Genomic DNA, 12,795 nt, shown 5'->3' on the forward strand with positions numbered 1-12,795 from the left:
GACCAGTAATATTTGCCGGGAGTTTCTTTACTGGACAATGTAAAATAGCTTTTAGAGAAAAAGGGCATGCCAGATAGCTTTCCAGATCAATAGTAGAAAAAATGTTAACATCTGGCAGCCAATCTAAAGCAATCCTTGCCAGCATAGTAATATTATATAGATAAATATTAGGTAAGGCCAATCCTGCCATTCTACATGGTTGCATTAATTTTTTCAAAGCAATACGCGGTTTCTTATTTTTCCATATAAATTTTGAGAAAGACCTATAAATAGCTCTAATATCACCTGTAGGAATCAAGAGAGGAAGATTTTGTAGGAGATATAACAAGCGTGGAAAGACAATTGTTTTTATTACATTTACCCTTGCCGTTATCGATAGCGGGAACTGCACCCACACTTCCAGATCAGATTTAATTTCTCAATAAGAGGGGCAAAATTAATATTATACCAAGTTTTAGGGTTGGAATTAAGGTATATACCCAAATACTTCAATGTAACTACTTCTTTAAAGGGTAACTTTTGTAGGCTATACCCTGACCTTTTTATCCACATCAGTTCACTCTTTTCACAGTTAATTTTATACCCTGAGAAAGAACTATATGTCTCCAGGCATGATAGAACAATTGGGATTTCTTGAGATGTATTCTCCACACATATCAGCAAATCGTCTGCATACAAAAGAGTTTTAAGATTGTGTTCCCCCAGTCCAATCCCCTTGATAGAACTTCGTAGCCAGATTGCCAGTGGCTCAATAGCCATATTAAAAAGTAGGGGAGATAGTGGACACCCCTGTCTAGTTCCCCTACCAAGATTAATCTGCGGAGAAAGAACCGCATTAATTAACAAATATGATATTGGGTGTTTATATAAATTCTGTATAAATTGGGAAAACTGATGTTTAAATCCCATTTCTGCTAGTACTCTAAAAAGATGTTTCCAGACAATAGAATCAAAAGCTTTCTCAGCATCCAGTGTGATAATAGCTGAGTCAACTCTACTATAGCTCGGGTTTTTCTCAGAATTCCATACAAAATCCAGGTAATTGATTACTTTCCGAATATTCTTAGATGAGTTTCTTGTCTTCATGAAACCTACCTGGTCTGGATGTATAAGCTTATCAAGACATTTAGAGAGTCTCTCCGAAATAATAGCCGCAAGAATTTTATAATCAGCATTCAAAACTGATATTGGTCTATAAGAAGCTAATTCCTCACTATGTTTATCCTTTTTCAAAATCAATGAAATATTTGCTGCTGAGAAAAATCTAGACGGCACCATATTCATACCATAATAACTATTAAACAATTTCTCCAGTGTATATTTAATATCATCCGCTAATATTTTCAAAAATTCTGCCGGGAGACCATCGGGGCCGGCTGCTTTATTCAGTTTAGCCTTATCTATGCCCTTGAGAATCTCATCAACTGTAATTGGACTATTTAATGCCACCAATTCTATTTCAGATACTTTCGGCATCTCAATATCTGCCCAGAAATTTTCCAAATTTAACTCATTAATACCTGGAGTTGTATAGAGCTTCTGATAATAATTATAGAACGCTTTACTGATATCTTCCATCTCTGTATATCTATGGTTCTCATCACGGATAGCAAGAATATAGTTCTTTCTCTTTCTATTTTGTACCAGTCTTGCAAGATATTTCGCCGAGGTACCATGTATGCCACTATAAAGAAGACTAGTTTTTAACTCTTCTTCTTGAGATTTGCTTTTCAAAAAGATATCTCGGGCTTGCCTAGCTTTGATATAATTATCCCAATTAATGTTCCCATGCTCTGAAATAAACTTTCTGTAAGAATTTCTAACCTGATTAGAAAGTTGTATTTCCCGAGCATTCATTTTTTTTCTTTGGATACAGAGATATGCCTTAATTTCCCCGCACAGGAAAGCTTTAGAAGCTTCCCAAAATATCTCTATTTTATCATAGTAGGAACTATTATAACCTGAGTACTCTTTCCACTTCTGTCTTAACCACTGTGTAAATCTTACATTATTAAACAGATATTTAGGGAAAAAAAAAACGAATTTTTGTCCTTAAGCTGCAGGATGGCATCAAAAGAGATCGATATTATAGCATGATCTGAGATCATTATATCATTTATACAGGACTCTATTTTTAAAACAGATAAGGACTCAGCAATCAATAAAAAATCTATCCTTGAAAAGGTTTTGTGGACTTTAGATTCACATGTATATGTACGAGAATCCGGGTGCTTTATTCTCCAGATGTCTACTACCTTTAACTTATGGCAAAATCTCTTGAAATATTTAGCTTGTTTATTATATTCTAAAGAATTTCTTGACCCATGTCTCTCCAAATCAGGGCATAGAGACATGTTAAAATCTCCTCCAATAATCAAATTTTGATTAATGTAAGGAAACAGCTTTATCCTCATTTTTTCCCAAAATCCAATAGAGAGCCTATTTGGGCCATAGATATTGCACAGTACTAGTCTTGTGTCATTAATTTGAATATGAACTAAAATATATCTTGCGTTCTCATCTCTCTCTATATTCACCACCTTATATGAGAAGTTTTTATTAAAAAGTATCGCAACCCCATTTTTCCTAGCTGTGCTGGGGGTGGCAACTACCTCCCCCACCCATTTAGATTTAAGTTTTGGGATTTCTTTATCTTTAAGATTCGTTTCCTGCAAAAACACTATACTCGGGTCTAATTTACCAAGTCTTTTGATTATTAGTTTACGCTTAATGGGGGATGTGACCCCTCCCACATTCCAAGATAAAATCTTCATATTACCTATTGATATCATCTCACCACAAACTTTATTAAAATGCCCAGATCCCTGCCCTGCAGGTCACCCCACCCCAGATGGGATATAAATTGAAAGAGGAGAAAAAAAAAAAAAAAAAGAAACTGAGGAAGGGAGCCCACAGCAGAGAGGGGAGGAGGAAAGGAGAAAGAGAGAGAGAGGAAAAAGAAAAAAAAAAAAACTGAGGAAGGGAGCCCACAGCAGAGAGGGAAGGAGGAAAGGAGAAAGAGAGAGAGAGAGAAGAGAACCCCCCCCCAAAAAAAAAAACCTCCAAACCCTACCACATCACAACATCCAAACCATAAAACAATACAAAAAAATGTATTAAACCTCACTAGCAGAAACATCCTTACTAGTGGAGACATCCTGATAACACTTCCTAAGAAAGAAAACAAAAAACAATTCCGGACATATACCATCCTTTGCAAGTCTTCTGGCAGAAACATAAAAAACAAAATACAGGCCTCTAACACTGTTTTGAATGTATAAAATTCTTCACCTCTGAGACCTCTGCGAAGTTCAGCCTACTGTCCCCGTCCTCTACTATAATCTTACCCGGATACATCATCCAGGCACGGAGTCCAGACTTAATGAGTTGGGAGCAGAACGGGGCCATCAGCTTCCTCCTCGCTGATGTCTCAGAGGAGAAATCTTGGAACAATAGGATCTTATGATTCCCTATCATAAACGGGGCCTTTTTCCTAAACATTTTGAAGATTTCTACCTTATCTTGGAACTTTAAGAGCTTAAAGATAACCACTCTATCTTTTATTCTACTATTTCCACTGAGATTTCTTGGGCCCACTCTATGGGCTCTTTCTATAGATAGAGGTATTTGCTGAAGGGGGAATCCTAACGCTTTAGGCAATATAACAGCTGCAAATTGCATAAGATCATAAAATTCGGGGGACTCGGGCAGGCCTACAATTCGAATGTTATTACGCCTCGAGCGATCTTCAAGATCCTCGAGGCGTAATTGCAAGGAATTGATTTTAGTATCTTGACTAGAGACAGTCTCCTCTTGTATATGGAGTCTGTCTTCTAAAGTAGAAATTCGGTCCTCAGCCTCCTGCATTCGGGAGGCAAATTGTCTCATCTCTGCAGATAAGAGACTCAAATCTGCGGAGATAGTCCCCAACTCTTTTTTTATACTCTCAAACTGGAGGGTAAAGATGTCTAGCACCTCTGGGCACAAGAGGCTTACAGGGGACCCGGCCCCAGAGAGTAGCACAACCGTATATATGCCAACAAATGATGGGAGCAAAACAGAGATGCAGACCTTCTCACCGCTCCAGTGAAAAATAGCAGTCTCTTTGAAATGGTCCTGCACCCTTCTCTGCACAGGTGATTCTAATCTCAAGTAGATAATTTTTCAAGCACATAGGGCATAGCAGGGCCAGAGATCTGATACGTAAAACTTTTACTGTGAGCCTTGGCTTCCGATAATAACAGGTACCAAAGCATTAGAGATAGAGACATACAGTCCTCAGGCGGGGCGAATATGGTATATTGATAAGTTCACAGCAGCCGTTCTTACCTGCTTCATACCCAGTAGCAAAAGGCAAGTACTAGTCCAGCAGGCGCAGCTCAAGATTTACCTCCGATTCTTGTCTCCTATCTTACCGGGTGACGTCTGGGAATGTATCAGGCACCGGCGAGACTTGACTCAGTGGATTTATCTCAGCAACCGTAAATATCCTGATGCGATCTAGTTCCCAACACCACTGGCACTGGCACAAAAAACCCCAACCAGGGGGGTAAGTATCTTGGCAAACCAGCACGGGCCCTTCCTCTGCTTATTTTCGGGACCAGTCTATAAATCTTTCAGGGATGTCCCAAAATGAAGGGATTTTTTAAAATTCGGACTGCAGTGCAGTCACAGCCGCTTTGGCTTCGGCGGACTTCCAACCCTCAGCAGGAAACAAACTCTGCAACACGCCACAAACAACCTGAGGTGGATTTTCCAGGTACACGGCAGAGGGCGGGGAGCAGGTAGAAGGCGTCCTCTCACCACACCTGTGTGCAGGTGAACAATACTGCACCGCCCCCAACGGAAGTCCTGTCAACATAAAAGCTTCTAATGCCTATCTATCTTTTTAAACAATAACAATTTTAAAGTAAACTGTCCCTTTAAAGAAGATGGGATAATCCTAGTATTTTACACAAAAGCTTAGAAAGGGCCCCTGGAAGAACCATAGTAACTGGCACAGATCCAGTCTTTTCTCATATCTCAATATATTTGAATAGAGTTATTAGGCCTTATGTTGAATAAGCAACATCTTATGTTAGGGATACTTGGAATTTCCTGGGCAAGATTGGTCATTTATTGATTACAGAAAAGTGTATTCTATTCAGGTTGGATGTAGTTAGCCTTTATACGTCTATTGATCATGAGAGTGGAATTGGTGCTGTAGAATCCATTTTGGCATCAAGTGGTTGCTACAATCAATTGGAGCAACAGGGTTTCTTAAAAGATATGTTGGGAATTATCTTATATTGCAATTACTTTATATTCCAAAAGGAATGTTTCTTACAAAAGAAGGGTACTACAAAGAGGCCCAATGTTGCCCCCACATATGCAAATATGAAGAAAGGTTTGTATACCAAAATAAGTTGTTTCAGATCTATGGAGCCACTTGGTGATGCTACATAGATGATATCATTTGTATATTGTGGGATGACATTGGATCACTGATTGACTTTGTAATTGATTCAAATTGTGCATCACTTCACAACATATATATTTTACATTGGAGAAGAATGCTCTGTACAATTTTTGGATATTTTAGTTTACAAGGTAAGTAATGTATTAAAGACAGATTTGTATAGGAAAGAGACTGACAGGAATTGTTTTTTGCATTTTTCCAGTGATCATCCTTAATCTTTAATTAATTTATTACCTACTAGTCAACTACTTAGGGTAAAGCAAATTATCACTGATGAGAGTTTAAAGAAAAAAAGGAATGGACGAAATGGGTGAGAAATGAATATACAGGAGGCTACCTATCTCCTCTGATTAGAAATGAGATTGAGAAAGTTTTATAGTCTCCTGAGGAATTAAAGTTAAAACATAAGTTGAATATGAACAAGGACCCTAACATGCTGGCATTTAATGCAGAACATAATATATTAAGTTCAAGGATAGAAAAACATTATTAGAAAATATTGGTTTGTATCGATGTATTGTCACTCAGATGTTTTGCCCTGAGGTTCTGATGACCGCATATATGAGAGGTATGAATTTAATGGACCAGTTAGGGAGAGCAGACATAGGGAGTAAGATGCAAGATGAATCAGAAATATATCACATTAAAAGTGTTTTGGATGTATGATTAAAGGGATAGATTTTTTTTCCACCCACTGACAGGGAGAGCATTTCAGATTCAGGGGTTCTATATATGTAATACTTCCTATGTTGTTTATCGCATTAAATTCCCCTGTAGTGGAGTCTATATTGGCGAAATCACCCAAAGAGTCCCTAGAAAGTATAGTCCAACATAAATCCAATATTAGTTGTAAAGCTCTTTCAGTGCCTGTTGGTAATCATTCTCAACTGTGGGACATGCAATAGTGCAGGATATGTTTCAAGTGATGGACCATAACCCCACACCAAGGAGGGTTGGCAACATAGAGACAACGGAAGGCTTTTTGGATTGAATGCGTAATTACATTAAAGGAATAAAGGAATAAATAGGGTGCTTTACCTGATCTGTAATCAACTAATTATGCATTATATTTGAAAAAAATATTATTATATAGAAATAGATTGTGTATGCTTTTATGGTTTTTAGAATAATAGTAAGTGATTTTAGCAGATTGTGTGTAATGAGTAATAATTAAACATTGTATCTGTGATGGTGTAATGTCTAGTTTTGACCAGTAGAGGTCACTAGAAACAATGATGTTTCCACCATAGGGTTAATGAATGATTGATTACACTTGTAGTTGGGATATAAAGGAATTGTGTATGTATCCTTTGGGCAACACGATTAAGGGCTTTTTACTCTGAAATTCTCTTTGCTTTTTTATGCATAATAAAGATTTCCATTGAAGCTTTTTAAAGCAGTGCTGTTGTATTTTTTGGTTATACCTAATAGTTTATAAAATATAAGTCAATGTTGAAGAATAAAAAAAAAAGCATAGAGTTTTCATTTACATTTTTTGTAAATTAGATAATATCTTTTATTTACAGCTAAATAGGATTACATACGGAACTACTGGTGGAGAAGAGCAAAAGTCAATTTTGCAAAGCAGCAAACATACCGTGGACATCATAATAAATTACTTCCATTTTTAAACCTTGTGTAGGAGGTAAAATTTAAGTCCCATAAAAATGATTGGCAGTTTCAGAGTATATGAAATGTCCCATGGGACGTAACGAGCAAAATAATTTTGATATTAAAAAAAAAGCTCAGCTTTTCATAGTGTTAAACATTAACTCATTATTATAAAGAAAGTAAAACAAAAACTAGAATGGAGATGATAAACAAACACTTACAGAAAATTCAATTTAATCAGCCTTAAAAGGACACTGAACCCAAATGTTTTCTTTCGTCATTCAGATAGAGCATGACATTTTAAGCATCTTTCTAATTTACTCCTATTATCAAATTTTCTTTATTCTCTTGGTATCTTCATTTGAAATGCAAGAATGTAAGTTTAGATGCCGGCCCATTTTTCTGAACAACCTGGGTTGTCCTTGCTGATTGGTGGATAAATTCATCCACCAATAAAAAAGTGCTGTCCAGAGTTCTGAACCTAAAAAAGCTTAGATGCCTTCTTTTTCAAATAAAAATAGCAAGAGAACTAAAAAAAAATTGATAATAGGAGTAAATTAGAAAGATGCTTAAAATTGCATGCTCTATCTGAATCACGAAAGAACATTTTTTGGGTTCAGTGTCCCTTTAAGGGGAAAAAAAGTAATGCACTATTTACAAATATGCTCATAAATCAAGAAAATTAAGTACACTGGGCAGGATACAACATATTTTGAGAGAAAGCCAGCAGAAGACTTGCGAAAGAGCTAGCAAAATACTTGCCAAAGAGCCAGCAAATAACTTGCCAAAGAGCCAGCAAATAACTTGCCAAAGAGCCAGCAGAAGACTTGAGAGGAGCCAGCAGAAGACTTGAGAGGAGCCAGCAGAAGACTTGAGAGGAGCCAGCAGAAGACTTGAGAGGAGCCAGCAGAAGACTTGAGAGGAGCCAGAAGAAGACTTGAGAGGAGCCAGCAGAAGACTTGAGAGGAGCCAGCAGAAGACTTGAGAGGAGCCAGCAGAAGACTTGAGAGGAGCCAGCAGAAGACTTGAGAGGAGCCAGCAGAAGACTTGAGAGGAGCCAGCAGAAGACTTGAGAGGAGCCAGCAGAAGACTTGAGAGGAGCCAGCAGAAGACTTGAGAGGAGCCAGCAAAAGACTTGAGAGGAGCCAGCAAAAGACTTGAGAGGAAAGGGCAGAAGACTTGAGAGGAGCCAGCAGAAGACTTGAGAGGAGCCAGCAGAAGACTTGAGAGGAGCCAGCAAAAGACTTGAGAGGAGCCAGCAGAAGACTTGAGAGGAGCCAGCAAAAGACTTGAGAGGAGCCAGCAAAAGACTTGAGAGGAACCAGCAGAAGACTTGAGAGGAGCCAACAAAAGACTTGAGAGGAGCCAGCAGAAGACTTGAGAGGAGCCAGCAAAAGACTTGAGAGGAGCCAGCAGAAGACTTGAGAGGAGCCAACAAAAGACTTGAGAGGAGCCAGCAGAAGACTTGAGAGGAGCCAACAAAAGACTTGAGAGGAGCCAGCAGAAGACTTGAGAGGAGCCAGCAAAAGACTTGAGAGGAGCCAACAAAAGACTTGAGAGGAGCCAGCAGAAGACTTGAGAGGAGCCAACAAAAGACTTGAGAGGAGCCAGCAGAAGACTTGAGAGGAGCCAACAAAGGATTGAGAGTAATCAGAAGAGAACTTCTAAAGAGCCATCATAGGTGCCATGAGTTCAGGGCTGTTTCCTCTGCTCCATTGATGATTATTAGCGCAAATGTAAATAAGAAGCATTAAATTAAATGAGGAGCCACAGCATCATCATCATCATCACTGAAGTTGTCGTTTCTCTGTAAAAATAATATATAAATTACTGACAATACTAATAAACTTAAGTGGAATGGATATAGCATAGTGTTTCCAATTTACTTCTATTATCAATTTTGCTTAGTTCTCTTTGTATCCATTGTTAAAGAGTAATCCTAGTTGATCACAGGAGTGTGCATGTGGCTTTAGTCATCTGACAGTAATGTAGTCAACAACATAGTTACAAACGCCGCAGCTATAGGCACATGCACACTCCTAAGCACCTATCAGCATACCTAGGTTTACTCTTCAACAAAGGTTGCCAAAAGAACAAAAAAATAGATAATAGAAGTAAATTTCAAAGTTTTTTTTCTTTTTCTGCTCTATCTAAATCATAAACATTTAGTTTGCACTTTACTGTTCTTCTAAGGGATTGAAAGTCAAAATTAAGCTTTCATGATTCAGATAGAGAATACAATTTTAAACAACTTTCCAATTTACTTATATTATCTAATGTTTCTTCATTCTCTTTGTATCCTTTGTTGAAAAGCATACCTAGGTAGCCTCAGGAGCAGCAATGCACTACTGGGAGCTTTCTGCTGATTGGTGGCTGCACATATATACCTCTTGATATTGGCTGACCCAATGTCTTAGCTCCTAGTAGTGCATTGTTGCTCATTCAACAAAGGATACCAAGAGAATTAAGCAAATTTAAAAATAGAAGTAAATTGATAAGTTGTTTAAAATGTTATGTTCTACCTAAATCAGGAAAGAAAAACTCTGGGTTTCATGTCCCTTTAATGAGTCATTCAAAATACATTAGTTTTTGGTTTGTGTAAATTGCATGGGCCTTAATAATTTAACAACTTCTTAGTTTGCAGAGCTGTGGCTCCACCAATAGAGCTGCAGGAGGTGTCATTATCAGCCAGTCAGCTACAAGTAAAGGATGTTTCCATTATAAAAGAGCAGAAATAAAACAGGTTAAAGGGACATGAAACCCATTTGTAAACAACTTTACAATTTACTTACATTATCAATTTTGCTTTATTCTCTTTGTATCCTTTATTGAAGGAGCAACAATGCACTACTGGGAGTTAGCTGAACACATTGGTAAGCCAATCCCAAGATGCAGATATGTGCAGCCACCAATCAGCAGCTAGCACCCAACTCCTGAGCCTACCAATGTATATTATTCAACAAAGGATATAAACAGAACAAAGTTAATTAGATAACATAAATAATTTGGGAAGTTGTTTAAAATTTGTATACTCTGTCTGAATCATGAAAGAAACTTGGTTTTCATGCCCCTTTAAAAAATGTTATCATTAAAGGGACAGTCTACTCCAGAATTGTTATTGTTTTAAAAGATAGATAATCCCTTTATTTCCCATTCCCCAGTTTTGCATAACCAACACAGTTATAATAATATACTTTTTACCTCTGTGATTATCTTGTATCTAAGCCTCTGCAGACTGACCTCTTATTTCAGTTCTTTTGACAGACTTGCATGTTAGCCAATCAGTGCAGACTCTTAGGTAACTCCCCGGCCGTGAGCACAATGTTTATCTATATGAAACCCATGAACTAACGCCCTCTAGCTGTGAAAAATTATCAAAATGCCCTGAAATAAGAGGCGGCCTTCGAGAGCTTAGAAATTAGTATATGAGCCTACCTAGGTTTTTAACAAAGAATACCAAGTGAACAAAGCAAATTTGTTGATAAAAGTAAATTGGAAAGTTGTTTGAAATGACATGCCCTATTTGAATCATGAAAGTTTAATTTTGGCTAGACCCATTATCCCCCTAGATGCTGTTAGGGCATTTCCTGCAGTCCTTAAACACTATATATACTCTATATATATATATATATATATATATATAGCGCATATATGTATTTAGATATATTTTTTTATTTTCCTGAAAGAAGTACGAGAAATAAAAATATTTTGAGGCTGATAAATAAGGAAATTGGTCAGCTGGGAGTCTAATACTTGTGCAAACCTCAGGGCCACAGGGTCAGATTCATGGAGGACAAGATGGGCCTTACATCAGTCCAAGGAGAATAAATTAGGTAATATTCACGAGTAATATTTATTATTTATCAGCTGCCAGTAATAAGTTACTGAGACGTATGAGCTTTGGGTCCTTTAGAGAAGAAAGTACGTAATAAATAATGTAATTATTATTTAAGGGCTAATCGCATGTTTGCTAAAGCTGCTGGTTCCATACCTTCTTTGGAGAGTTATGTTGGTTTTATGTGATCTTAAGATCATTTCTGGATGTACTGATCTTAATCTCCTCTCTGGATGTATTAACTATTGGCCCAATAATGTCAGGACTGTGCAATTGCTTCTGATTTACACTGACGATAATGATCACCACAATTACTACAATAGCCAAACACACAAAGATTATCCAGATTTTCTGAAAGACAAAAAGAGGGTCCAGTCTATTAAGATAAAAGACAAAGTAACTATTTACCAGGAATTCTAACGTTCCCCGTTAACTCACTCAGTGTTTAGTCAGTTGAAAATGACTCAGATCTCAACATCTTGTAAATAGAACCCACCCCTAATATGCCGTCTTAGGAGACAAAAATCTTGGATTCAGAAACAAGATTTTTTACCATTGTACTTAACTGATAAGATATAAACTGACCCTATATTAATTACATAGCGATTATAGGAAAAATGAATTAAAAATACTTACTGAACGCCTTCTCTGTCCTGTAATTGAAGAAGAAAAAAAACACATGGTCAATTTTTCTTTTTCTCTATATATAAGTCTTAGATATATAAGTGGTAATATGAGGCTATTTGCTTTAGACACACAGGTATAAGTATAAAATGTTCCACCTACTTAAAACCTGTCCGTGAATGCTAAACATGTTTACTAAAAGGTGCATTAAACAGTAAATAAGTGAAGAATGATGTATTTAAAGCAAAGATTATCCTGATAATAATTTGAAGTTTTAGTTTCTATAGTATATTAATAGGCACTGCTATGTTGGAACCTAGATATCCCTGTACTTTATCTATTATGTTGAGGACAATTAGGGGCAGTTAAGTAACATAATAGAGGAGGTTGAACAAAGACAGAAGTCCATCGAATTTGACCTATACAGATGCTACCTGATTTACAATGAATAAGCTGCAAATTTAACTTAAATTAAACAATTAGAAACCAAACCCTTTAACACAAGCAATCATATATGCCTGATTTCTATTTTTAGCCAGAAATGTATCTGTCATTTTTAAATGTATCTAAAGTATTGACATTTACTACCTCCTTAGGCAAAGAGTTCCACAGTTTGATAATTTGATTGCTGTTAGAGTGAAAAACATTTATGCTGCTGGAAAATAAATTTATCCAGCCTTAAATTGTGATCTCTTCTCACAAACAGCTGGCTTGGAATAAACAGAGCTTTCGCTACCTCTGTATATGGGCCTTGAATATATATATATATATATATATATATATATATATATATATATATTTTTTTTTTTTTTTTAAATGAAGGTAGTTTGTATATTTTTACTTTAAATTTATGTGTATTTTATTTGGGGTTAATTTAGGTGGTGTTAGGTTAGAGGGTTTAGTTATTAGTTTAATACTTTGAGATGTGGGGGGTGGCGGTTTATGGGTTAATAGTGTTTTTAGATACTTTGCGATGTGGGGGATGACAGTTTAGGGGTTAATAGTTTAGGTAGTTTGCATTGTGGTGGATGGCGGTTTAGGGCTTAATAATTTAATTTTTTGTTTGCGATGTGGGGGGTGGTGGTTTAGGGGATAATAGTGTTTTTAGATAGTTTGTGATGTTGGGGGATGGCGGTTTAGGGGATAATAGTGTTTTTAGATAGTTTGCGATGTGGGGGGAGGGCGGTTTAGGGGATAATAGTTTTTTTAGATAGTTTGCGATGTTGGGGGATGGCGGTTTAGGGGATAATAGTGTTTTTAGATAGTT

At 36.9% G+C, this 12,795-nt stretch overlaps 1 protein-coding gene across 1 annotated transcript in view; it reads right to left on the reverse strand.

Annotated features, from left to right (window-relative positions):
• Window positions 1-8,157: 8,157 nt before the first annotated feature.
• Window positions 8,158-12,795, reverse strand: part of LOC128642208 (uncharacterized) — a 6,678-nt gene continuing 2,040 nt past the window's right edge. The window contains exons 3-5 of the mRNA XM_053694903.1: window positions 11,541-11,557; window positions 11,061-11,255; window positions 8,158-8,876 (exon numbers count right to left, since the gene is read on the reverse strand). Coding sequence (XP_053550878.1) covers window positions 11,085-11,255; window positions 11,541-11,557 — 188 coding nt within the window. The 3' untranslated portion in view covers window positions 8,158-8,876; window positions 11,061-11,084. The remainder of the gene's footprint in view (window positions 8,877-11,060; window positions 11,256-11,540; window positions 11,558-12,795) is intronic.

The sequence above is a fragment of the Bombina bombina genome, chromosome 11 (assembly GCF_027579735.1).
Source record: "Bombina bombina isolate aBomBom1 chromosome 11, aBomBom1.pri, whole genome shotgun sequence".
Taxonomy (NCBI): domain Eukaryota; kingdom Metazoa; phylum Chordata; class Amphibia; order Anura; family Bombinatoridae; genus Bombina; species Bombina bombina.